General features: G+C 31.8%; 1 protein-coding gene across 12 annotated transcripts in view; it reads right to left on the bottom strand.

Moving 5' to 3' along the window:
- CDC42BPA (CDC42 binding protein kinase alpha) overlaps positions 1–26,879 on the bottom strand; it is a 347,959-nt gene that overhangs the window by 72,517 nt on the left and 248,563 nt on the right. For 4 of the 12 annotated variants that reach the window (XM_031967004.1, XM_031967009.1, XM_031967012.1 and 1 more), the window contains 7 exons: positions 23,018–23,142; positions 11,206–11,311; positions 10,660–10,808; positions 8,488–8,579; positions 7,100–7,176; positions 6,353–6,400; positions 462–500 (listed from right to left, as the gene is read on the bottom strand). In XM_031967004.1, coding sequence (XP_031822864.1) covers positions 462–500; positions 6,353–6,400; positions 7,100–7,176; positions 8,488–8,579; positions 10,660–10,808; positions 11,206–11,311; positions 23,018–23,142 — 636 coding nt within the window. The remainder of the gene's footprint in view (positions 1–461; positions 501–6,352; positions 6,401–7,099; positions 7,177–8,487; positions 8,580–10,659; positions 10,809–11,205; positions 11,312–23,017; positions 23,143–26,879) is intronic. The other 8 variants (XM_031967006.1, XM_031967014.1, XM_031967008.1 and 5 more) reach the window with 4 other exon arrangements.

Genomic DNA, 26,879 nt, shown 5'->3' with positions numbered 1-26,879 from the left:
GGGAAGATGAGAAATATATTTTTGACTAGGTACATTCATATCCTATGAAGGCCTTCCAAATTTGGACATCTCTAGGAAATCCCTAAATATATGCTTATATCTAAGAGATCGTTATACTCTAACTATGCTAACTGAACACTTCTCAAATTAATTTTGAAAGATAATTTCAATGTTACTTTCTTTTAACATCAACATCAAATGACATTCAAACTTTTATCATTCTGGCAGCTTGATCAAAGAAACACTATCATGTGAACATTCCTAAAGCTTTGAATTCAAAGCAATAAAAGAAAATATAAACATAGCACTAATAGCAGTAACAGCAAAAGCAACACAAAACATGCAGTAATATAAATAAAATGTTGCAAAAAAGGCAGCATAGAATGTTCTGCAACCACAGGCAAAAAAGATGGGAATGAGGGACATGGGAGGAGGGTGGGGAAAGTACAACAATCTCTTACACGTCTGCCTTTGCTAGCTGGAATACAGGATGGAGAGCGCTTCAACAGAGAAAGGAGGAAAATATGTTACAAAAACTCACACACAATTATCCTAAAAAATTCTTATGTTAACAAGTTAATGATATGTACATATATATACATACAGAGAGCCACATTTTATGATAGAATAAAACCACATATATTGTCAGATGATTTTTTTTAAGAAAAAAAAACATACAGATAAAACAGTACAAATAAACCCAAATAGTATGACAGAGTAAGCGAAGAGAATAGGGTTCTACACTGAATTAGGTATATACAAGGAGACGTATTAAAAGATCACCATATACCATACATTTTCTTGAAACTCCATTTTGCTGGTATATTTAATATATGTGAGTGGAAGGAAGTGAAGTCTTTTTGATTTAGTAATAATTGGAATTTGAGTGTTTAATTGATTTCCATTAATTCTGTCTTAACTAACGAGTGCTACCTTTCTCATAGATACTACTAGGATTGTGCTAATGCTGAAGAATTACTACTAAGTCATACCAGTATTTCAAAGATATTTCCTATCTTGGATAATCATAAACAACAGAATAAAGTTTTTGAAATAGCATCCAAACCTGTAATATATAGTAACACTAAAGAGACTTATCTCCTAATATGATTTTACTTGTCTAGCATATGCACTGTACTTTCAACTTTTTCCAAAATGTTTTTCTAATCATCTTCACAACAACCATAAGGGTGAAGCAAGGATTATTTCCATTTTCCCATTTTATAGATGAATAGTTCATCTAAGGCATGAGAGATTAAAGTGATTTATCCAAAGTTATTTAATAAATTTATAGGAAGCTAAAATTAGAATATTATGTCTCCTGTTTTCCAGTAAGGTCTTTCCCTGCTTCCTACTATGGCAAATTTGCTTTTTGTTGTTTATCCCCAGATAAAAGCAAGAGGCTAATGAGATCAACATTTCAGGTTCAATTCTATTCTAGATACTTTCAAATAAAGGGAGAAAAATCTATTCCACAATCAAATGGCTTTTTTCCTCCAATGCAAATAACCAATTGAAAGAACTGTGAAAGCTCAATGTAAATTTAAACTTAAAATAATCTGAAGAGCACATTCTATTAAAAAGTCAGTAAAAATATCTTTGAATATAAACATTACATTTTGTTAGATACCTATATTATAATTTAAATATGATTTTGTTTAAATTAAAAATGATAATGAATTATCTACAATAAAGATGTTTATCTTCTGGAAACAGAAATTCTGGAAATGCTGTCTTCAGGCATAAATAGCTGAATCCCAGATATCTATTTTTATGTTTTCAATAGGAAAAGGAAAATTATACTTTTTTCTGATAGGATAATTATAGTAAACCACAAAATACACGCTTTTATATAAAAATCTAAATTAGTTGCATACCAGAAGATAGAAACCAGTGCTTTGTCTTTATATGTTTTTGAATCATTTAAAACATGTATTTAGGATCTATGAGGTTCTGTCTATCAGCACTTTAAGGCTAGAATATGACGTATCTAGGCAAGTACTTTTGATTACACATATATAATCTGGTTAGTTTTTTGAGGATTAGTTAATGGATTTAGAGATTAAATAAATTACAACCAAAAATTATTTATGGTGCTATCATGGTATTTAGATCAACAATCAACAATTTATTTTTTTGGGACACAGTCAAGCCAAACTAGTTAACTAGCCAAGTGGCAAATGTTAATGTTCAAAAATCTGAAAACCAAAGGAAAGCCACTCTTAAAAGTACTGCTGAAGGTGAAATGAATGAAAAGGCTGCTGTTCTGTATCAAATTATGTACTTATAGAATCTTTATGCTTATGTAATATCCTTATACTACTTAAAATTCTACTAGTAAAAATTCATTTGTACTATCAAGAAAACAAATCAGGGAGGTTTTTGATAGTGCCATTAGTCACATTATGCTCTAATGTAAATTTGAAGAGGGAAAGAAAAAGTATGACAAATAATTTTGAGCATTATATAGCTGAAGGGAGAACAGGACTAAGATAAGTTCCTATTAGTGGTTTTTGACAGGTTGTCAGGAAGGGGGTGAAAATTAAAGCGTACTAGTGACAAACATGGCTTCTTTTTTTATTTTATTGAGGTGTAATTCTAAATCTGCCCTATTGATAATGCAAATCTCAAGCAATAAACGAACTTGCATCAAGTAGGTACCACCACAAAATAAAAACTACTGGAGATGCCTCTCATGGCTGTTGGACAAATAAATGTGGACTCACATATAAACCTGGGCATACTTTCCAGAGCCTAATATTAAGTGCACATAAGAACATAGGGCATCACGTACAGATAAGATGTTCTCAAGAAGAGTTTTAAGACACTAGAATGATGGAGACTTCATCATCACTGCACTCTCAGAAAAATAGAAAAAAATATAAATTACTCAGAGTTACTAGTGAGAGCAAGGGGCAATTCTATACTAGACAGATAATCCAACTCTATTAATATCCTTCCACTAGGTTTTTTTTAAAGATCCTATTCCAAAGTTTTTAATACTTAAGATTTAGACCTTGACCAACCTTTCACAAGCATCCGGGATGGTCTTCTATAATTGAAAGTTACTACGAAACTCATGGCTCTTACCTCCATCTCAGTTTCTATGATTCTTAGCCACTCTTGAAGCCAGAAGAAAAGTGGGCCTTTCTTATTTTAGCATAAATTAGCAATTTAGAACAGCAAAAAATATGGAGAACTTCCACAAACCTATTCTAAATTTTCATTACTCCATCTCTTGCAACCCAATTATATGTCACCCCCTCAGCATAGGACCACCTCAATTTAATGTTGGCTTCCATCTATTAAGCAGATATATGTTTCATTAGAGATAGCCAATTCAAAATAGGGAAACCTGGTAAATATCAAACATGAAAAGGAAAATATGTTAATTAAAAATCATAGCCTTTAATTAAACAAGTGTCACATACATCATTTTGCCAACCCTTGATCTATCTGGACAATTAAAAGATTTTTTTTCTTTCTGGTTTTTGCTTTGAAAGCTACATAGTAGAATGAAAAATTGAGAGAGAAGAGAATTAACCTGAATTTTAAAGTTAATATGTTTTCTGTGCTTCTATTATACATTGGATAGGTTCTCTAAGAAGGATTTTTGGAAAATTGTGGATTAAAAACACAAGGGATGAGAAGGAATGGATAAGTTATGATATTTAACAGTAGAGATATGTATAACCATGAAATCACAGATCCAAATAAGGCTATCCTTATTTGAAGTAAGTCAATGCCTTGTATTTAACATGAGCAAGCTACTAGATTTTGGGTAAGACTATCTAGAAATATCACTGTCTTATATTTTTGTGGATAATAGAAAAATAACTGGCAAAAGGGTATATGTCTATGTTTTTTAAAAAAACTTTTTTACAGATAGAATGGCAGCTACAGAGAAACAAGAAAAAAATTTTAATGTACTTTTTTCAATACTATAACTAAGGTTATATACTGACAGTACTATAATCTTAAAATAGTGTTACTTAAGAAATTAAAATTATTAATTATAACGTATGAAACCTTCATACAATAATGTCAGTGTGAACTGAGTGATGACCCCAGACAAAGGCAAAAGGCTTATTATAGCAAAAAGTAAATACATGCCTTGAGTATCATAAAATTTGATGACAGCAGTGATCTTTAACATAGCAATATATATGTTGAAATCCTCTGAGATGGAATTTCTAGCAAAGTAGACAGATGCTATGATATTATACAGAAAAAAAAACATAGAGAGAACATAGGGTGGGGGGAAGGTAGCTGAAGATTAGGAACAAGATGTGCAAAAGGAAACACTAGAAAAGCTTTAACTTCAGAGTCAGAGGAAGCAAGAAAAGCAAAGTAAGGAAGAGGATGATCCAGGAATATTAAGTCATATGGGCAAGTTAGCCGAGGGAAATGATAACAGGTTAAAGGAAGGACATTTAGTCAGATATTTCCTATGAGCAGAACCTAGAAGGAAAACATGCTAAGCTAGTACAGCAGGAATCTATCAGAACAGATAATTCTATCAGAAGACAAAGGGATATATCTAGGGCTTCAAGTAAAGAAAACAGGTTGACCTAGAGAATAGAAATGAGTAATAGAAACAATCATGATCCCAAGAATGAAAAATGAAAAGATACTGTAGACTTAGGACAGGGAATTCCAAGAAGATCAATGCTTAATGCTTCAAATTTATGACAATCCAAATTAAACAAGTTCAACTACACACAGATACACCCACAACCAACACACACTCCCCACCACCACACAGTCTCCTTACATGAATGGCAAAATTAATTGTTCATTTCAAATAGCTGTATGCACTAAAATACAATGAATCTGGGAAAGAGTATTTCCAGAGAAGAATTATTAAGTGGGGAAATGTTCTAATCACAGTGACACAGTATTTCAAAAAGAAGTCCTTATAATTTTCTCCTAACCCTTTTATATTCTTGGTTTGTGGCAGCAGAAAATTAACCCAACTTCAGCAATTAGTTACAGAAAATGCCAAAAAACATTCCTTAATTTGGAGAGTGCTTCTGATGGTGGCATTTTATTTTGACATAATACGCTGTAGAATTATGTTATAGAGAAAAAAGTGTGTGGAGGTAGAGTGAACAACATAAGTTAGAAAGGAAAAAGGAAATTTTGAAACAAAGGAAAGCTTAAAGTAATACCTGGATTTTCTTCATATGATTTTAAGGATGAATGATACTTGTAGCTAACTATCCCATAATTTAAGAGATTAAACAATACTTCATGTAAAAATACTACCATTATATATAATATTTTTTAGGTACCCAAAATTATTCTTCAACACTCAAATCATAGAACAATATTTTAGATTAAACAAAAATGTGAAATTTTATATAACTATTTCAAACATACCAAGGCAGCCAGATTTTCTGTTATTTAATAATAAAAATATTTATCATTATTAAGCTATAACTACAATTAACATGCACTAATTTTCATGTATTTAATGTCTACTTTACAAAAATAAAATATACTAAGTAATCTTAAGAATACTTTTTGATTCCTGTTAAAATATAAGAAATAGAAAATTTTAAGATATTCTCCTGATAAAGAGATGCTATGTTTGACAAGGTACCATTTTTCTCCCAACCCTCCTTATACTTTTAGAAGCATATAATTTTTAACATGATAAAACAATTTATTTAAAGGATTATTGTACTATTTAATATGAAATATAGAGAATTTACATAAAATGAAATTATATAAAAAAGAATGAATGAAGCATATCTCATAGGATCTATCTAAATGGCTAAATCTATAGGTTTAATTCAGGAAGGAAATAATAATGCAGTCAATTTATATCAATATACATGTACTAACTCAAAATAATTCAAAGTCCATTTCTACATTAAAAGAAAACTTTATTGATAGCCTAAATGTTCTTTACCTTTTGCCAGCTAGCAGAATTTAATAAGACTTTAAAAATCAGAACTTATAAAAAATGTAAAAATTAAAAAATGTTTTGGTAAGAAGATAGAAAAATGTTCAAGATTAATATACAGGAAAGAAAAGGAAGAAGTGAAAATAGCAATTACCACAATAAAAATTTTAAGTAGTTGTGATAAAATTAAAACAGCATTTCTGATCAGAGATTAATTAAAGGGACCAGAATGAAGGGGAAAATGAAAACTCCTCTGAATAAGCAAAGCACTTTGCATAGTGTATTATTTTATTTTCATGGATAAAAAAAATGTAGAAACATTTTTCACCCATAATTTATTCTACAGTTCCTTAAATTGACTGCATTAATTTATAGATTCTCCAAATCAATTCACTGATCTCTTTTACTGAGGGATGCATTGTTTGAAGATGAAAGACTTACGTCATCCAAAAAATCAATCAGTGAAGATGAGGAAGAAGAAAAGGAATCCTATTTAACGAATACAGCAATAAAGAAATAGAAAAAAATGTATGAAGCAATTTAATAAAAATAAATAATAACTCCAACCTTCTATAACAATTAAATAAAATGGTAAATGGCACTAATTCAAGAAAACAAATGAACAAAGTAGATACTATACCTTTTCTTACACAAGAAATTTATAAACCTCTTTAAACTACATCTAAAGAATGTTGCTTATTTTTCCTGCCGCAAATAATTAATTTGAATATTATCTTTCAAATATAATCAAATATAGCAAATATGTGAATAAAATTAAACATCAAAAGAACCAACAAACAGTAACCCAGTATAGTTTTTAGATATAACAATGACTCCCAAATTCAGATTTTTTTCTCATTAAATGTAGTCAGCTCTAAGAGAAAGGTTATTTCAGCTTATATAATATTACAGTAGGACTATTTGCCAAATCACAATCCTTTCCTTTCCATTTTTTCTTTTTTTCATTTCACAGTTCCAAGGTGCTAATGCAAGATGGAATTAAAACAGTCATAATAATGCCCACTTTTCTTTTTCTGTATCTCTAGTGCCTAGCACAGTGCTGGCATAGAAAAAATGTCTAACAAATGCTTGTTAATTGATTAATAATTTTTATACAAGTGTAAAAGTTTTTTTTAAGTAATATGAAGTTATAAGATGATGAGGAAAATTAAATTATTTTACACTTACTTCAAATTGATCCAGAGCAGAGGTAGGCGCATTCAAAAATGCCAAGAAAGAATTCTGTGAGTCTTGGTGCTTTACACCTAGAAGACAGCAGCAACTTTTTTTAAGCTTGAGAACAAAACTACCTTTCATGGATAACCTTTTCTTCCTGAATTTGTTAAAAGGCACTTATAAACCAAAGTATTCAGAGATCATCAAAATCCTAAATATGCACACTCAAACCAAAATATATTAAAAACTGGTAATTTTTTTCTTAGCCTTATATATGTTAAGACCAGAATATTTTCTATTTTTTTCCCTAATACACACATAGTAGGTTGTATAATGGAATGACAAACATATCAGTCTTCAGAAAATACTTCTTGAGTTTCAAATTATTCTATGTTCCCTCTAAAATACAGAGTTTAAACCTCTTGTTGAAGGTTTGACTGAGGTGTGGCCTTGGAGGGAAGAGAATTGCCTGTTCCAAAATATCATGAGTTTTCTAGGATAAGGGGTAAGGAAGTTGTCTTTGTTACAAAATCACTGTTAGTGGAGTCCAGGAAAAGGGAAAAGAGTTAAGTAAAGGCTAGTATCCTAGAAATGGTGTTTTTGGCACCATTCTACATACTCCCCTTAGGTGTGCCACAGCAAATATACATAACAAATTTGTAAATGTGCTTTGAAAAAAAAATTCTTGAAGCCTTAGAATCAAGACGACCTGAATTCAAACATGATGGATTCATGTGATACATTTCATTCAATAAACTTAGGTAATAAGTGGCATTCAAAAACATCTGTTCATCAACTAATTACCCCTTTCATTAATGCTTTTTTTCTTGTTTAATTATTTTATGTATCAATTCTATATTTCCAGCTCATGTTCCTTAAAAACAGAAGATAAATATTGTTTCCTTTGTGCTTCCAACAGCAAGTAACAAATTTCTAGAATATGCAGTTGCCTAATAAAGACGAGTTAACTTAAAGTCTCCTGTAAATATAATCATATTCACATTACATCATGCCACAGCAACTTAGATTATTTCAAAATGGAAAGTGACAACTTCAAATTTATTTTGTAACTTCAAATAAATTTCTTTCTAAGCATAAAAAGTTATTTACAGAAATTTCTGTAACTTTAATTTTAGTAGCTTCAAATAAATTTCTAAGCATAAAAAGTTATTTACAGAAATTTCTGTACAAATGAAAAGGAGTTCAAATTGATGCAAAATTATATTTATTCCTACTATAAAAATGGATCTTAACAAGATAAACAATAAACCTAGAAATAATGGCTTTATAAAGCCATTATTTCTCATACATACTGTAAACATCCTCTTACATAATACAATATGGTAAAATCTATCCACAATGATATGAGACCTGATTTATATGGACACCAGTTTCCATACCCTTTTCAGATTTAAGATCCTCAGTCTCCTTTTTCAGTTTTTCAATTTCTGATAGCAGTTCCAAGTTCTTCTTCTCTGACTCTTGTAGTTTGCTTAAAAGGGGAAAAGAGAAAGATATATTTAGCTACTAATTTCTACTTATTTTCTCAGATCCTGTTAGGTCTTACTTGATATGGAACTATAAAATTGCTTTTGTTTACTTATTCTGAGGTTGACTTTATGACACTGATTCATATACCTGGAGCACATTAAGAAAAGTTTATGCTTATTTTGATGTATAACAGTAATGATGCATATTAATGCTTAATGCTATTTTGACTCATATGATCAATACTGCTTCTCTTTTTAAGAGCCATAAAAATTTGAATCTTTATTCCTTGATTCCCAGTTTAAATTTTAAAGATGTTATTAGAAACAGATTCTATTTTTAGGGGTTGGTTTTCCACACAAAAACTGCAATTACAAATAGATATCTTTCCATTCCATTAAGGATACTTTAGATATTTCGTTTATGATTATACTTAAGAAAATTGTGTATTTTTACAACTTAACACTATCAAATCTGTTTCTTTCAATCCCTTCATTGTTCTTATACAACTCATTATTAATATTCTTAATAGTCATAGCTGTGCTGTACTCTACTTTGGTGTTAAACTTGGAGAGCCCTAGGAAGTGTTTCCTTGACTCACTGGGAAAAACAAAACAAAACAAAAAACCAACCAACCAGATCATTAATTTGAAATTTACAAAAGTTCTAGATACACGTGAAAATCTTTTTCAAAATTATATTACACTGTATCCTAGAAGATGACATCAATAAAACTTTTAAAAGGTCTTTAGAATCCTGGCCACAATTTTCAGATGATTAAAAAAAAAAAAAAAAACCAAACAGCCTTTAACTCAAGATGCATTCCTAAACTACAGGTGCTCTCTGATACCCCAAGGCTTTGGATATTGTCTCTATGTTTTTAATTTTATGATACAAATAATATTTCTAAATAAATAACAAACAATACTGAACATATAGAACTGTTTAAATAAATTTATATTATTATCATGGACAAATTTTACAAAGAGATAGTTTGGAACTAAATGAGATTAGGCTAGTTTCTCTCACTTTCTCCCTCTTCCCCTCCCCTCAGTTATCACCACACATACACAATATTCTTGTGTTCCAGATATCTGGCTCCAAAACAATCAAAATTTCAGGTGTCTCAAAGGTATATTAAAAGATAGATAAATCAAGTGCTGCAATGGTGCCCATTAAGATGCTAAAAGAATGAGAGGGTTTTCAATACTGACTAAGAGGAATTTGTAGAGGAAGAGATGGACAAAAATTAGAGCACACAAAAGGAATAGAAAGGTTGTGAGTTGTACTGATGAAGGGCCCAATCCAAGCAAAAAAAAAAAAAAAGCATTAATTAACCACCTACAATGTACCAGGTACACAATGTGCTAGGTTAGGATACAAGAAACAAAACAAAACCAGTTCTGGAATGAAGAAGCTTATGCTTCACTAGTGGAAAATGTCTCAATGTGTCTTTCATCTTTAGAGTTATCTTCACTTTAAAAAATTAAAATCTGTTGATACAGTTTAAAAGTAAAATCTTTTTAAATTAACCAATATTTCCTCTTTTTTCTTCCTCTCTCCCTCTCACCTTCTCTCTCTCTCCGCTTCACCTCCTCCACAAGTGAAAAAGAAATCCAAGGATCTTGTTATACAATTTGTTTTAACAATCAATGCATACTTCCCAACAAACACCCAAACAAGATGCCAACCAAGCACATCTTTTGAAAGCCAGTGATCAGTTGTTAACAGAACCAGATAAGTCTTCATGGGATTAACACTAACATTAAATAACATTGACATTAACTTAACACTGACATTAAATGTATTTAATCAATTTTGTTGCCTCTCCATGTTGACTTTATTCTACTGCAGTCATAGTGTATCTCTTAATAGGATTAAAGAGGTGCTGACAAAATGAAGTATACAAGTAATCAGTAAGTGATTTTTAATGCCTCTTTAAAAAGAAAGAAAAGGAAATTGATTTTTTTTTCTTTATAAAGAAAAATAGCTTATTCAATAGGCAGGAAATCAAAGAAACCTCTTTAATTGCCTTCTTGCAAACACAGTAAGTAGTTCATTTGAATTGTAATATTCCATCTCACCATTCTGTTGAGATGTTTGATGCTTTAACTTTATTAAGCTCTTCTTGAATGGCCTGTTTGGCTTTAATTTCAGCATCCAAAGCTGACTGCAACTCTAACCGAGCTGACATATCCAGTTTTGCAAAACGGCGCATCTTCCAGGGCATATCCTAAAAACAATGAAACTGTTATCAGCTACATTTTATTATATTTCCAACATATAAGGCCTAAAATTACAAAAAATATGGAAGATCCCCAATAATATTATCTTTGTCAAATAGTAAAATAGAAAAATAACCTATAACAATTGTTATTTTATAATAAGGTCAGAGGAAAGATATTTATTTATAAGGAAATCATTTTTATGTTAGCATCTCATTTAATTAAAAATTTAAGTACATTACAGAAATTATGTTTGGTACAAGGGAAGTCAAAATATTTGATTTCTACTGAAATACTTTAATGTAGGTGAAAATTTGGGAAAACACATAATTTTATAAAAATAGTTTTTGTGGCTTACTTTTTCATCATCATAATTAATTCTTACATAAAATAGCAATTCCTTACTGTTGCTCTTGTGCCAAGGCTGGAATTTCTCAATGCCTCTAGTTCCTCTGTCATTTTAGAGGCCAAAGCCTGAAGATAGCCTCGTGCATCCTTTTCATCACTCACCCTATATTACAAAAAAATAAAAGATTAATGTGAAAAATCTAAAGGCTAAATTGTGTAATTCTAGTATGTATATTAAATATCTAAAAAGGAAATGTGACAAATGACTGAATAGTTTTGAACCTCATCACCAAAAAGAGCCTAAATTAAAGTACCTTTGCCTGACAGCTGGTTGGAAAAGCCTTATTGTACCACAAAAATTGAAACTTTGTGATGGAATATTTAGATTCCTTCATGATTAATAAACTAAAAATATTCCTTATATTTAATATATTTTAAGGGTCTTTTTGCTAATATAATTTATTGCCCCATTTATTAATTGGCTTTACTAATGTGACTTATTTCTTTTTTTTTTAAGCTTTTTATTTTCAAAACATATGCATGGAGAATTATTCAACATAAACTCTTGTGTTCCAATTCCCCTTTTTTCTCCTACTCCCTTCCCTTGATGGCAAGTAGTCCAATCATATTTTAAAATTTTTAATAACTTTTTTACATCATCACAGTTTCGTTGAAAGTTCCTCTTCCTTTCTCAGTCATTCCATAAAACAAAAAGTACTTTTTAAAGACAGATAGAAAGAAAGAAAAGAAAAAGAAAAAGGTTGGGAAAAATTAGCACAATCGATCAATATATTGAAAAAATTCAAAAACATATTCCATGTACATCACTGGTGCCTGGACTTTTGTTGTTGTTGTTATTGTTACTGAGGCAAATGAGGTTAAGTGACTTGCCTAGGGTGCTCTCCACCTCTGCTAAGTTAGGAGTATCATTTCGTATCTCTTCTTTCCAGATTAATCTTTATAATTTTACTATTCTTTATTTTTTATTTCTTTTTTGCATTGTTCTTTACATGCAGAGTTTTGTAGTCATCATATTGTTTGTTTTTTTTGGCTCTGCTTATTTTTCTGTGTCATTTCACTTATATCTTTTCATTCTTTTTATACATGTATCATTTTTTACAGCACAGGAATATTATATTCGTATACTGACATTTGTAAATTGCAAGCTATTTGTTTACATCTTTTTACCATTTATGTATTGGGAAATGACTATTAGTCTTATGTGTGTATGTTTGTGTGCGCGTGAAATAATTTTATCTGTGGAAAAGCTTTTCAATTTCATATATTAGAATCTTTTCTCTTGATGTTCTAAATCTTTTGTTTCCACAAATGGATTTTATTACTATTTCACAAAATTCTATAAAATATCCCCTTGATAATTTGATTAGTCTATCATGAAAAGTACAAATTAATTTTGTACAACACAGCCATTTTTATTATATTGGCAAAGCCTAGTCATGAGTACTGAATATTCCTTCAGTTGATTAAAAGAACACTTTGTAGTTAAATCTATACATCTCTTGTGTGCCTTAGTAAATTGATGCTTAGATTTTTTTAATGCATTTTGTTTGTTATTTGGAATGGGGTTTTCTTTTCTATTATTGGTTCTTGAATTTTGTTTTTATTACATATAGAAGAAACATTTGTTTTTTATTTTGTCTTAGGGTTTTTGTTTGTTTTTTGATGCCTGAGATTAACTTTATTTTTCAAGGAACATGAGAGTGCTGAGTTTTCTCAAACAAGACTAGTTTTCACACAGACCAAGTTTTAGGCAAATGAATGTTCTCAAAGCCTTGTGACACATGCTCTAAGTATCTTATCTTCTCTGTTCTTTGTTCGGAGATAAGAAAGCAAGCAGGTAGTAACTGGGTCTCCTTCTACAAAGATCTCTTCTTCCAAGGGTTCTGAGATTAGGTGTGTTTCCAGAGAGCAAGGCTATAGTAATCAAAATGTTCTCAGAGAGTGCTTCTTACCACAACTATCTTATTCTCTTAGTGTTCTGAAACAAGATGCATTTCCACAGAGAGCAGAAAGCAAAACTATAGTAACCAGATTGTTCTGAGGAACGTATCCTGCCACAAGTATCTTGTCTTTTGAGAGTTCAAGACTACATTGCTTCCACAGAGAGCAAGCCTATAGTAGTCAACATGCCCTTAGAGTAATTCCTGTCACAATTATCATGTCTTCAGCATACTCTGAAACTAGCTGAATTTCCACAGATAGCAAAGTCGTACTAACCAGAATGTTCTCATGGAGAATGTCTCCAGCCACATTTTGTCCAATGAGTGTTATGTACTGAGATGACATTTGTTTTTCCTCCTGCTTTGTGGAGGTGAGAGGTCATTAGTGTTACACACTGCACATGTTTTCCAAATACATCCATCAGCTGGGCTGATTTTTTTCTTCTTTCCCTCTCATACTCTAGCTGAATCCATACATACAGGATTCTCAGGGATCAGTTACATGTAGGGAAAAGACGACAGTAAAAAGCAGCCATATGTTGAGATGCCTTCAACCCCCTCTCCTGACTCCGGGAAACAGGGAGCTCAAACCACTTCTTCCAGAGGCCTAGAGTTGATTTGTGGGAACTAATTTTGTAACCGTCAATTTTGCTGAAGTTATGTCTATTCTTGGACTGGGAATAATGGCAGAATGGCTTTTGCAGTTATGGAATGACTTGTTTGGTTAAAACACCAGATTCTAAGTCTGGGAAGAACCTTTATTTTTTGGGAAAGAACAAAAACCTATTCTTGGAGTACACAAAAGCCTTAATTAGTTCATTGGGAATGGTCACAAATTTAGGGAACTGAAATGTTCTCTGAGCAGGATAGAATAGGGTCAGCATGGTGGTTAAGACCATTCAGACTTGGTCCAAATTCATAGTTTTATAGACTAAAAATATTTTAATCACTAAGTTTTTCTATTTCTTTTTAAAATAAATTACCTTGTTGGGACCCCCAAAATTTAAACATTTCAATATATGAAAAAGAACAAAAAAATGAGGATTATATGTGAAACTGAAATGCTATCTCAGCTAATTAGCTAGGATTTTTGAAGTACACTATCCTATCATGAACAGATAAAGTTTTAACTTTTCTTTAACTTTTTTTGGTCAAAAGATGTCAATTTCTTTCATCTTGTTATTACTAGCATTTCCAGAACTATATAAAAGAGTGGAGAGTAAGTATCTTTACTTTACTCCCTATTTATTGGAAAAAGATCAATTTTCACTGAATATAAAACTTATTTGTGGTATCAGATATGTGCTTTTTTATGATGTAAAAAAAGGTCCCTTTATGCCTACATTTTGTAGTTTTGTTTTATTTTTAGCATAAATAAGTGATATGCTTAAAGACTTGTATCTATTGAGATAGTGTGTTTTTGTTTTGGTTTTCAATATAATTATATTGAATATTTTCCTAATGCTGAATTATCCTTGCATCTCTAATACAAATCCAACTTGTTCATAAAGAATGATTTATTGGATAAATTATTATAGTCTAAAAGGATTTTCTTTAAAATTTTTGAATCTATATTCATTAAGGATAGTGAGCCATCATTTAATTTCTGTTTTATCATTCTGTAGATTAGATAACAGCACTATATTTGTATCATAAAAAAGATTTTGGTGGGATCTTTTTAAACTTTTTTTTAAAATTATTTATTTATAAACAAATACAAAATAGAAAAAGAAAAAACCATTGCCATGTGCATTGCAGAATGTGAGAAGATTCAAAATATGAAACAATAAATTTCCCTTTCAAGAAACTTATTTAATACATACTACATACATATTGTGTTCAGAGCTGTCCATCTTTTCTTTATTTCATTGCAGATTTCTTTTGCTCTTTGCTGTATACTTTTTCCTTAAGTATTTTTCTTTCCTCTCCCTCACTTCTCCCAAGAAAACTAAGTGCAAGCATATAATATACATATATGCACATGCACATACATAAACATAGATATCTATTATCGTATACACATATGTATATACCCATTCACAGACACATATACACACACATACATCTATGTGAGGCTGTAAACTTGTTTGTTCTCTATTTCTCTGAAAGTAGATAACATTTTCCTTCATATTCCAAATCTTTTCTTATTTTTCTAAATACACCCATTCATTTTCTATACAACAATATTTCTTATACTGTCTGGTTATTTTAGATAGTCTAAAACAGTATTTATTAATATAATGATATATAGTATGGTTTCCCTATTATTCTCTTTTGATTAAATCTATTTTAGTTTTAATTTCTGAGATCAATGGTTACTACCCCTACTTTTTTCTCTAATAATTCTACTTCTGATCATTATTATTATGTTTATGTGTAATTCTTATTTCCTATACTTGCTGACTCTTTTGCTTTACTTCCACCTGCTTGCTACTTTACCTTGCTGTTATTTAACTTACTATCCCTTGCAAGGATCCCTCCCTCTTTGTCCCATTCCCATTAATCTACACACCCTTCTATATCTCCCCCCCTTATAAAATTCCCTTCCCCTCTTATTTCTTTAAAAATTTAGAAGATTTTTATACTTTTCTATATAGTTTTGTTTCCTCTTTAACCATTCCCAATGAAATTTGGCTTCCAGAACTATCAACTTTTTCTGTCATCTAACTCCCGTGTCAATTCTTCCTCTTGCACCACATTTATATAATTACTCTTTTTACCTTTTTCCTACACAGTTTTGCTTTTTAGAGTAATCATACTCAGCTTTACCCTAATCTTTCTTTCAAACTACCCACTTACTAATGTCAAATTTAGACATATGGTATACATGTCAACAAATAAAACATAAAATGTTTGACCTTTTCAAGTCCTTTCAAGTAATTATTCTTAGATGTTTATCTTACATTTCTTTTGGATCTTAGATGTCAAAATTTCCATTAAGTTCAGGTATTTTTGCAACAATACTCCAAAAATGTGGCAATTATTTGAATGTCTTTTTTTTCATCCAGGATTATGCTTAACACTTTGCTAGGTATGATATTTTCAGCTGCAACTCCAGTTCTTTTGCTCTTCCACATATCATATTCTGCAGTCTTTTAATGCATTGCTAGATCTTGTATGATTCTAATTATAGCTCCACCATATCTGAATTGTTTTTTTCTTGTTGCTCATATTATTTCTTCTCAACTTGGGATTTTAGAATTTGGCTATGGTATTCCTGCAGGTTTTCTTTGTAAGATCTCTTTCAGATGGTGGTGATCAGTAGATTTTTTCCTATTTCTACTTTTCCTTCATTGCTCTAATATTTTAGGAAAATTGTCTTTAATTATTTCTTGTATTATTGCATCAAGCTTTTTTTTCTGACTATAGTTTTCAAATAGTCCAATTATTATGTTTTATCTTGGGCTATTCTCTAGATTGGTTGTTTTTCTTATGTCTCACTTTTTCTTCTATTTTTTCATTTTTTACATTTTTGTTTTATTATTTTTGGTCTCATAACTTCACTGGTTTTCTCTTGACCAATTCTAGTTTTTAAAGAGTCATTTTCTTCCTTAAGATTCTGTAACTCTTTTTCTAATTGGTTGACTTTTTTTTTCACAATCTTTTTTTTCTTGTATTGTTCTTCTTTCTTTCTTTTTTAATTTTTCCTTAAGTCTTTCTCATTTGAAAATTCTTTTTAATTCTTCTATAAATTCATTTTGGATAGGCAACCATGTAATGTTATTCTCTTTGGGATAGGAGAAGCTTTTTGGTTTAAGTATCCTCTTAAAATGAATCCTGGTTTTCCCTATTTCCAAAGTAACTTTCTCTATGGTTGGATTCTTTCTCCTTTGTTCATTAAAAAAATTTATATATCTATATATATAGATATATATCTCAGATTGTTAATGTAATCATCTTTAGTTCTATAGTTTTATGGAGGATGGTACCTCTGGCTTCAGATCCTCCTTCAGTTTTCTCTTATGGTCTCAACCCAAAACCAAGAACTATGACTCCTCTAAATAGCCTGAGCCAGCAGCATCCCTGCCCCACTGCTTCTGCATTCACCAAGAATGTTCTGGTTCCTTCTTCCCCAGGGCAGCTTTTCAGCAGCACAGCTGGTTTTGATGTACCTTATCAGTGCGCATCAATATTCTTTAGCTCAGATAACACTTCACACTGTCTGAAAAGTGAAAATTCCTGTGGCTGGGGCTGAGGCTACCTCCCAATCCAACTGGCCACAAGACTCCCCACTTGCTATTTCAGTGGAACTAGACTGGAGAGGTTTACACTTCACTGTGGGTAAACCTCTCTTGGATCTTCTCACATTGCTCTAGAAAAATCACTGTTCTGCCCCAACTCTAGTTTCTTTTTACTGTTGTATCTTCATCCCGAGGCACTATTTTGTCTAGTTTTTCCAGGGGAATCTAGAGAGATTAGAATCTTTTGACTTACTCCACCATGTCCAGAATCCTCTCCTCTTTAATTTTTGAGAATAATTCATGTATTATGGGTACTAATGATTCTTTAAAAGCTTTACTAACTTGGACTCCCTGTGTCTCCTCTTGTTTGCTGCTTAATTTTCAATTGTCAAGGGTAGTTCTCTTGAGTTTCTGTCAGAGGTCCATTCTTTGAAGCCACCTTCTGTCTACAAAAGCTGTTTAATTCTTTCCCATCATTTGTCTCTAGAAATTGTGAGTCTCTAGTCTTTTTAGAATGTGGTATCTCCTACTCCTTGAAGAGCTCATTTGCCCTGATAATATGGTAAAATCCAAAGCACCCCAAAAGTTGTTTTCCATCTTGACATAACTATAGAATTTAGCAAAAGCTGGTTTTTGAAAGATAATTAAGGGGCATGGCAAATCTGCTACCTAATGGTAAGCAGGCCCCTCCTAATTCCTTTTAGCAGAATTTCACATTTCATATAAGCATAACATCTTATCAACACATTTACACCTGTCATCTCTATGAGCTATCCTTTACCCTCAGTGATTTAAATAGTTTTAGTATTTAATTTAGCACCTTATAACCTGCCTCTGCATCCTGAGTTAAGAAATCATGGACTAACTCCTTGCCTATATAGAGACTGTGATGGCATATCCAAGAGTGTTCATATCCATTAGTCTCCCCTTTCTCTCAGGGGAAATATGGGATTGGTTCTGTAGGGTATATGGACAAATATGTCACACTCTCTGGATTTAAAACCTTTTTGTCATACATAAATGAGATCAAAGTGGCCAGCATAAAAATAAATGGCCTTTGAGATTTTGAATGCATCTCCCAATGAGATATAAAAAAGTTTAATATGTATACACAGACACATACAAAGTTCCACAAACCTTTTTTTGAGATAGCAGAGTATTTCTTTTAGGCTTGGTAACTTGTTAACTCATTCATAATTTAAGAATGAATAATGAAGTGTGCAATTCTGGGAATGATAAAATTTCCTAATCTGAGAATTATACGATTGGTTCAAGTTAACATAGGCATGAGCTTCTAGCTTTTATGTTGTTCAATTGTTTTAGTAATGTCCAACTCTTTGTGACACCATTTGGGGTTTCCTTGACAAGGATACTAAAGTGGTGTGCCATTTCTTTCTCCAGCTCATTTTATAGATGAGGAAACTGAGGCAAACGGGATTAAGTAACTTGCCCAGAGTCACACAGCTAGTAAGTTATCTAAAGCCAGATTTGAATTCAGGAAGATGAGTCTTTCTGCCACAAGGCTCAGCCCCATATTCACTGCACTCCCTTTTTGCCCATTTTGCATTTATTTTATTACTATAAATAGGAATAATGAAGTCTGAGCTGAGAGTCAGATGTGAAGAAAGAGAGAAAAACTTCACTAAAACTAAGAGTGTATCTGAAATGGTCATGGAAGCAGGAAAACCTGGTTATTTGCACAGACTCCCAGCCAGAACTGCTAATGGCAACCTTAAAAAGTTAAGGGCAGAAATATGATGAGTTTTATGTGCTCTAAAACAGTTGGTCCCTTAAGAATCATATGTCCCAATCTCCTAGAAAGGAGATTTTCCAGATGCCAAGTTTTTGTAACCAGCCTGCATAGAAAAGAAGGTGCTGTTCCCAGACAACACTAACCTCTTAGAAAAGAACTGAGCATATGAGTTAGCTGGGTTGCTTAAATTTATCCCTTAATTATTTTACTTTGCAATGTCAAGTTCATTTTCAATCTAGGACTGATCCAAATCTTAAGAATAGTACTATAGGATGAATACTATGCAGGTAACCTAGTTGAAAGGTGGGATTTGTTGTTAAAGGAAAAGAAATTTATCTAGTGTTTTTGTTAAAGCCAGTCCTTTGTGTTGCTTTGCATTTTCTGTGGAGTGAAACAAAGATTCCCTATCTTTGTTTTTGAGTGCTTTCACAGGAAAGAGGGTTTTTTTTTTTTTTTTTTTTTAGTCACATCAGTGAAGGTCCACACACAAAACTATATTTTGAGATTCTCAGTATTAGGGCAAAATGAGCCAGAGAAATGATGCTTAGGGAAGTTCCTTAAGATACAATCAAGTAACCCTAGAGCTTGGGGCTCTAGACCATGAGGTGCATACATATTATTTTGTACAACTCTGCAATGTAGCAAATAGGTATTATTGTTAATCTTACAGAAAAAGAAATGGAGGCTCAAACAAGACAAGTGGTCAGAGAACTAGTAGAGTGCTAGAGGTATGGTTTAAACCCATGTCTTCCTAACTCCAAGTATAATAAACTATCCATTATGACCCGCTGCTGCTCATTAACTTTTCAAGACTTTGTAATAGCGAGGTGGGTAAGAGTGCTAGATCTGGAGTTAAGACGACACCAGCTCTGTATTCTTGGGCAAGTCATCTACCATCTCTCAGCCTCAGTTTCTTCTTCTATAAAATGGGGATAATAATATCATCTATCTCCCAAGGTATATGAGGATCAAATGAGATAATATGTATATAGTGCTTTGCAAATTTTAAAGTAGTATAAAATTATTAGTGATGATGACAATGATATCATATATCCAAACAGAAAGTAAGGTGCTTGAGAATAGAAAAAAGGCTTCCTCATATACAGCAGACAGTCCAATAGATCTTTGTCAAATAACTATTCATTCTCTCTAAAACAGTTTATGTAGAAAACATATCATTAGTTCCTACATGGAACATGTGGATTGCTGCCCAAGGTTCCCTGATATAGTGAAACTGAGCACAGGGTTTCCTTGATGGAGACAAGGATCTTCATTGTCTACACATAGGCAAGTCAGTGCACCTTTAAGGAGAAGTAGAAGGCAGAATGTTTCACTGGATGAAAATTTGGGCACTGCTTTCTTAAATGTCTATGGCTATTTTCAACCAAAACAGGAAAGAAAAGAAAGTAATGTAGATATTCCTGATATATGAAATAGCCCCTTCACAGGCTACATCTTCTCAGCTAACAGGGGAACACCAGAGGTGAATGAGCAGCCCTGGAAAGGACTGGGCAAGCCCTTACACCTCTCTGAACACCCCACAAACCCCCAAAACCATGCAGGTTGCTGAAAGCAGGCCCCATGGAGCACTTGGTCATACATAGAAGACACCAAGGTCATCCAACTGCAACCAGGCCATCACCAGCCATCTTGACTTGGGTCCTACCACTGGACTTTGATGACTCTTGCTTTGTACAATTCTGCCTCATGTTTCTCCAATTCACACACAAATCAAGTCGCCACTTGTGATGTCCCTGGTCCTTTTCCAAAAGAAAGAATAAGCAACAACATGAAACTTGTCCCTCATCAATTTGTGACTGGGGAGTGGGCATCAGATGAGATCAGTTTGGCTGCACTGATTTTTAAGGTTCATATTTAAACAACATGAGAAGGCAGCCAGAACATGGACAAAATCTAAGTTCTTACCAAAAAATCTGGGATTGGGTTGGAACGACGTCTAAAAAAGGAGACACAATCTGGAAGAAGCTAGAATAAAATGTGCTTCCAGATGCATCAGACACTGTGGTCTTGCTGAGGCCTCTTGTACGGAACCTGACATAACCTCTCACTGTCATTTGATCTAAGTGTTATAAAATGGATATATGTTTTTTTAAAGTGCTTATAGAATCTACATTAATTATTTTATCTGTTGAGAGGTGATTGCAAGAGTGGAACATCAGACTTTGTTTCTATGATTTGGGCCCAATTCCTAGATCTGACACTTACTAGCTATGTAATACCAGGCCAGTTTATTTAACTTATGTTTCACAGTTTCTTTCTATGTTATATGGGGGAGATAATACTTTACTACTTAATTCATTTTGAGAAAAGATTTTGTAAACCCTAAAGCACTATATAAATGTGAGCTGGAATTATGATTGTCATGTGCCTTATCTCTTTAACTAGCCTGTAAACTTCATGAAGTTTAAACTTCAGGACCATTTTATATTCCTTTACAAATAGTAAAGAGCCCACAACAAAATACATGTGGACTGATTAGTCAATCTTTAAACAACAGTTTCTATGCCAAGCAGTTTCCTTGAACCACTGATTTTCAGTGAACTGGTCTCCAATCCTTCCAAAAAGACCCTGGAAGGTTAAAACTAGTAGCAGACAGACTTCAATCTTCATTTTTCTGCTATAAACTTTTATAATGACTTTACCCAAGCTTCTTTCTTTCCCTAATATTCTTTCTTTTCTGCCCAACCTATTGTGGTAGCAACAGGAAAGGAAGAGGTTTATGATTGTGATCAAACTCGTTTTCAAAATCTTATTATAATTTAGCAAACAAAATCCTGCTAGAATTTCTACAAAAGGAAATCTAAGTTTGCTATATAACCTTAACACTGTGACCTTGGTTGATGTTAAAAATTATATCCTCTAGACAAGTATATTAACTGTGTACTTTTATGAAGTGTTACATAGAATATATCTAAAGTTATACATTCACAAGTCAAAACTTTGTTTAAATATGAGCTTTGCGTTTAAATTAATATCAAAACATTATGAATTAAACTGGTTTCCTTAAAAGGATATTTGTTTCCTCACTTTTTATTTTAATTTAATAATAAGTCCACAGTTAGTAGAGAAGATAAATGAAAAACATTGTTTAAATAATCAAAAGAACCAAAAGATTTGAGAATAGATTCCCCAAATAATTGGTCTATGGAAATATTTAGAAATAAGTGTTTTTTAGATAAATACAGCATTAAGAAGATGGAAAAAAAGGTGATACAGAGAATGAGGAGAAATCACTTTAAAAAATGTCAAAATCAATATTTATACAATAAGAGTAAACCTCCAGTTGCTTTTTCCTTGTTTTTTATAACAATAAGCAAATTAGTCAAACATTAAGATTAATATTTTAGTATTCCATTAATTTTAAATTTTAGTTAATCCAAATTATTACCCATTTACAAATAATGAGAAATGATACAACTGTATCTAAATTAAAAATAATTATACATAAAACAATGTTATAATGAAGAAAAAAAAAGATATTTTCTTCAGCTACTTCTTTCTCTAGCCTTTTTGTTCCTTAAAGCAATGAGGACTTAATTTTTGGTCTTAGAAAGGGGTGATTAAATATTAATAATGTTTCTGAAGTCCTAAAAAGTCTAACCTGTATAACAAAGAGTTAATTAACTTTGTTCTTACAGAGAAAAGCAGCTTTCAAATGAATTGTGGGAAAGCTGGTGGTGGAAATATGGTAGGAGAACAAGGTGGGAAACAAAGGAATTTCCTGGCCCTATTCATACAAATCACACAATAGTGCAAAAATGAGTGAATTGAAATAAAGCCAATGTTTTTAGTGTAAACTTGTTTTTCCTTCCCAGTGGAAATATGGGAGGAGAAACTCTTTTTGACAATTAAAGTAAGCTAAAGACATTATTGGCAATGTCCCTGATGATTGAAACAATGTGCTCAATGACCAAGTTCTTTAAACAGGATATATTTAAAATTGGAGTACTCACCACTGAATAATTTCTGTGATTTGGGCCTCCCAATGTGCGACTGATTCCTTTTTGTCTGCCAGATCTCTCATCTCTTCTTCTAGTTGTCGGTTGTTTATACTTAATCTCTCAAACATAGCTGTGAGCTGAAAGGGCATGGAGTTATAATGTGCATTACTCACTAAGACAATCTATCAAATTTGATTTACACCAAGAAAATGATGTAATTATCAGAACACTACCTTGAAATAGCACATCAAAACATTCATTAGAAAATTTGCTTTCTTAATTTTATTCTCAAATTCAGTTTGGGAGATCATTGTCAGCTTCAAATATATTTCACTTTAATGTTACTTTTAAAAAGACTTCTTTTTAGCTCCTCAAAAAGATAGACACACTTGCCTGAGTGAATAACTTAAAACTTCTTATGTATTTTTAATAATGTTTTTTTTAAATTACAAAGGATACATATAAAAATGTATGAACTGCCAGAAATATTTAGAATGCTATGATTTCTGATAAAAGCATGGTTTAATTTTTTTTAAAAGAACATTACAAAGAATTAGGCTTTTAAGAGTGGGACCTTAATATACAGCTGACATATAACCAGTGGAATCCAAAATCACTTCATATTCAAAAAGACAACATGATTTTTGTACTAATGAAGCTTCTTCTGTTTATAAACAGGTATGTTGATTAAATATGAATCTCAACTATACATTAAAAACCTCTTAATTTGTAGACAAAATTAATCTTTGTATAGGTAACATACAGCCATGCTTACTGCTTACTATTCTTTTAAGTACTCACTACGGGTGAAGGAATTGAGGTTAAATGAGTTAACTAGGGTCACACAGCTAGTAAGCATCAAGCATTTGAGACCAAATTTGAACTCTTGACTCCAGGCAGATGTTTTTCCATTGTCTGTTTCTTTTACTGCCTCTATGCTCAATAGTTTTTTTTTAAGCCTTCATACCTTAACTTAAAGTTTTTCAACTATACTCTCCCTTCTAAAAGATTACCTTGTTTATTCTATTTCAATCAGAAAGGAGTTAACATTTTCTTTACTAACCATCTTTCAATTGTCCATTTTGCTTATTTAAGAATGTTTCTTAATTTATTATTTCTAACATACAAATCTTTCCAACTCTGGAAAAATAAGTCAGGATACAAATATATATTTTTCCTTAAAATACTAATTTTCTCTTATTTTAAAGGGACATGACTTACTCAATTTGCAATTAATATTAATTATAAAGAAAAACCTTATATCCTCTAAAAACTAATTGGCATTTTACCAATTTCTTTTTCACATCTTGTTTTTTAAAAATATGCAGCAGGTCTACTGATAACATATTTATTCTTGCCAGAGATGTAATAGAATTTTAAAAAGCAAAATGAGATATACATTTTATACATGGCCAATGTAGGAATGTGTTTAGCTGAACTACATATATTTGTTATAAATTTTTTTGTTTTTATTCAATTAGGGGAAAGGAATTAGTTATCCAGATACCAGCACAAAATTTTTTCAATAGGAGTCACACAGAGTATGATGTATAAAGCAGAGTGGGGAATGTGCTATAATTCTGAGCAGCAATCACACTGTTAATCTACATATTGGGGGAGGATAACAGCAGCTAGAAGATCAGATAGGGTGTCATTAAGAATATAGCATTTGAGCTGTTGCTGAAGGAAATCATGTCTAAAAGGCAAGGTGAGGAAGAAGAAAAAGTACAAGGATATGATGATGGGCAGCAGTCAGAGCACCAGGCCCAGTGAACTTCAGAGTGTATAAAAGGGCACTATGAGCTACCAACCTGGAAAAGTCAGATAGTGAATGACTTTAAATACCAAAAAGAGGAATTTAAATTTTGTTTTAGGGGACAAAGAGAACCACTGTAGTTTACTGAAGAAAAGAAGGATACTGTAATCAGATAAGTGCTCTTAAAATAAACAAATCTTTAGCTATTCGTAGAAAGAAGCAGGTTAAAAACTTCTTAAATTAAAAGCAGAAAAGAAGAAAAACACATAGAAACTAGAGTTGGGGCAAAACAGCAGAAACAGTCCAAAAAGCAGTGCCAAGAGAACAAGAGTAGGACCAATGCCCCAAGAGGAACAGAAGACAGGTGTCCTTGCTGGCCTCTCAGCTCTTTCTGGGAATTATTTTGTGATAATGCACTTGTTCCAAGTTCCATCTAAACGGACTTGTCTTCTACCATGGCTTCCTCCCCTCCCAAAAATTACTTTCCCCTCCTCAACCCTAAGGACTCAAGTATGGCTTAGGCTTCTTTCTCTAACCCTTCAGATTAGGCTTGTTCTCGTGTTTAAATTTCATACAAGAAAATATAGCATCACATGTCCTATTTTACATAAAACTAACAATAATGTAAAAATTAGCAATGAAATAGAGCATTGTTAACTCATGGGGAACTGACCAACATTATACCACTTTAGATTGTTTCTCTACACTCTCTAATTAGACCTTGCACTTAGTAATTAGTACAGTGATTCCAAATGAAATCATCTTGTAATGAGCAATTTTTTTTATCTCAATGTAACTCGAGCTTACAAGACAGAAATGATCTCTAAATCTACAATCATTAACAGTTACATCCATGTTAACTGGGTTGCTTTTTTAAATTAAGTTAAACTACGTGAATTCCAATTTACTTACAGATTGAAAGGTTTGCTTCTAAAATGTCTTAAAATTCATATAAGTTAATTTTAAATTTTAAATTTTTATTAATAAAATAAATAATAATAATAAATAATAAAATAAAATTTTATTAAAAATAAAATTTAAAATCTCATCACTTGAGATTTAGTTATATTTCAAAATAGCATAGGGCATTACAATGTTTATTTTCAAGTTATTTTCAGCAAAACAATCTAGCCAATTTTTTTTTAAAATTTAATAGCCTTTTATTTACAGGATATATACATGGGTAACTTTACAGCATTAACAATTGCCAAACCTCTTGTTCCAATTTTTCACCTCTTACCCCCCCACCCCCTCCCCTAGATGGCAGGATGACCAGTAGATGTTAAATATATTAAAATATAACTTAGATACACAATAAGTATACATGACCAAAACGTTATTTTAATCTAGCCAATTCTTTATAAAAATCTGGAAAATTATATAGTCATAAGAAGTAAATGTGGGAGAAGAGAATAGGACAAAAATGGCAATGAGACTGTTTAGACTACTAAATTCCTTGAGAGCATCAATACTTACATAGTAGGCACTTAGAACTGTTTCTTAAATTAAATTAGCCATAATTAATGAAAGTAGATAATTGAAAGCCATAAAGAATGTGGGAAAAAAAGTTTCACATACAATCTTTATTCAAATTTTAGCAGTATATAACTAACAGTAAATATTGAGGTCCTAGTTATTACAAATAATGAATTCCATAAAGTTTCTGTATTATTAGGATTTGTACTGTGTATTTCCACTGGGATAAAGCCAAATTTATATAATTATAACTTCAAATATTACAAATCTGAATATAGTAGCTTCATTATTCAATATCCCAACATATGGGATTCATAACTGGCATTAATTCGAGCCTAACTTCAAAAAATTTCTGTTCCTTTTCAGGCTGACATGTCTAGAAACTAAAGGAGGATGTACATACGAAAACTACCTGAAGATGAACTAAAGATAAAAAATTCTACCATGTAGTTTGTAGTTTATTTCACAGGCCTGAATTGCTTTCAAAGATTTCCTCATGATCCTGCTTTTACATTTCCACAATTCAGCAAGGTAGTCCCTATTACAATATATATTCTTATTTAAGTGCTTTAGTCCTATCCAGGAGAAAATGAGATTGTATGAAACAGAATTGCATGGGAAAAAAATGAGAGGATGCATCAG

This window comes from Sarcophilus harrisii, chromosome 4 (genome assembly GCF_902635505.1).
Source record: "Sarcophilus harrisii chromosome 4, mSarHar1.11, whole genome shotgun sequence".
NCBI lineage: Eukaryota > Metazoa > Chordata > Mammalia > Dasyuromorphia > Dasyuridae > Sarcophilus > Sarcophilus harrisii.
The sequence above is the reverse complement of the archived record's forward strand: the minus strand, read 5'-3'. Positions and strand labels throughout refer to the sequence as shown.